The 1,600-nt window shown below is 41.8% G+C and overlaps 1 protein-coding gene across 1 annotated transcript in view; it reads left to right on the plus strand.

The window, feature by feature from the left end:
• The window catches only part of reln (reelin), a 245,497-nt gene that overhangs the window by 161,983 nt on the left and 81,914 nt on the right, over positions 1-1,600 (plus strand). The window contains 1 exon segment of the mRNA XM_015387357.1: positions 182-327. Coding sequence (XP_015242843.1) covers positions 182-327 — 146 coding nt within the window.

A 1,600-nucleotide genomic window follows, 5' to 3' on the forward strand; every position in this document is an offset into this window, starting at 1 on the left:
TGAGATATCAAAAAAGTACTCCAGAGTGTTGTTCAGCATGGGGATGAGTAGAAAATGAAGGCTAATCATGTTTTGGGTGTACTATTCCTTTAAGTGTTGCTATTTTAAATAAACTGAGGAGCATAAACTATGATGATCTAAATATTGATGTGTGTCATTTTGTGTATTTGCTGTTGAGCAGCACGCCTGTCAGTCAGATGGCAATGCGTTGTATTTCCATGGCGGTGAAGGAGTCGCACATAGTTTTGCTTCGACCAGAGACATCGATTTGCACCGAGAAGAGGGGAGAAGCTACTGGGAGGAAGACTTTGAGTCCCCACCTTTAAAGTAAGTGAAAAAACGTAAAAGGAAATTAGAGTAAGAAAATGATCAAGGTAAGATCCAAAGAAAATTGTTTAATTAAAAGAATAATGAATTAATGGTCTACTGTACCGATAAGGTTTTCCATCAGGTTTATATTTAACTGCAGGCAAGTAGGAAAGGACTATGTTTGGCAGGACTACTGAGACATGCAAACATTAAACACTTTGACACCTGTCACTCGTCATATGTCCTGTGATGAAACGTGCCGTGCTGCATAAGTCAAGCATGCGAACTCACACAGGTGATCGGCATACCTCTGACTGCTTCAGAGATGGCACTCCATCTGTTCCGACTACACAAGCATACAGGCAAACACACACTGGACAGCAGAGAGCAAGGAAGCACCGTTTCTGATGCACTGTGTGAAGCACGGAGATAAAACGAAGGGGCTGATGGATAGTGTTACTGCCAGGGAGTAATTAACAGGCTTCATGCATCAGCTCTGTCAGTATGTGTTTCCTTTAATGAGGAGGACCACGCCCTCACACCTACTTTCCAACATGCTGCCCTGCGTGGAGCTCTCACCTGTCACGAACCGTGAACTGAACACATGCATGAGGAGGCAAGGAGGACTTTCCTGTTAATGGTAGACTTCCACACTTAAAGTGTTATTTAACCAAACAGTGAGGCAGAGATAGGAACAGCAGGAACTGAAATTGAAGAAAAACAGAAACTGTGTAGAGAATCAGATGAGCTCAGGAGAGCTGGGCTGGAAGATGGAGCAAACTTCTCAGCACGTGTGTACATCCTGTGCATCTCCCCCTCCAGGTGATTCATGCCAAAAGCATTCGTCTCTGTTTACCTAGTAACTGATGATTTATGTCGGTGCTTTACTGAAACTCTAAAGCAGGATACTTTACAGGATTTTCTGTTCTTGATACTAGGCCCATTTTCCACTGCAGGAACTTTCAGCCATCACCCAGCATGTTGAGACGGAGCAGAAGAAGTACTTTGTAGTTTTTTTTTTTTCAAAATAAAAGTTTTGAAACCATTGTTTATTGTACATAATGTGTACATGTCAGAACAGGGTTAGGTACTTCCAGTGACCGTGTATGCCATTAACCGTTTATTCACATGACCTCCATATGTCACAAAAGGCTCAGCAGAGGTTTGTGTAGAAAATGTTTTTCATTTAATAATAAAAAGATAGTTATCCTTAAAGGAATAGTACACCCAAAACATGATTAGCCTTCATTTTCTACTCACCCCCATGCTGAACAACACTCTGGAGTACTTT

The sequence above is a fragment of the Cyprinodon variegatus genome, unplaced genomic scaffold, assembly GCF_000732505.1.
Source record: "Cyprinodon variegatus isolate N-32 unplaced genomic scaffold, C_variegatus-1.0 Scaffold392, whole genome shotgun sequence".
NCBI classification, from domain to species: Eukaryota; Metazoa; Chordata; class Actinopteri; order Cyprinodontiformes; family Cyprinodontidae; genus Cyprinodon; species Cyprinodon variegatus.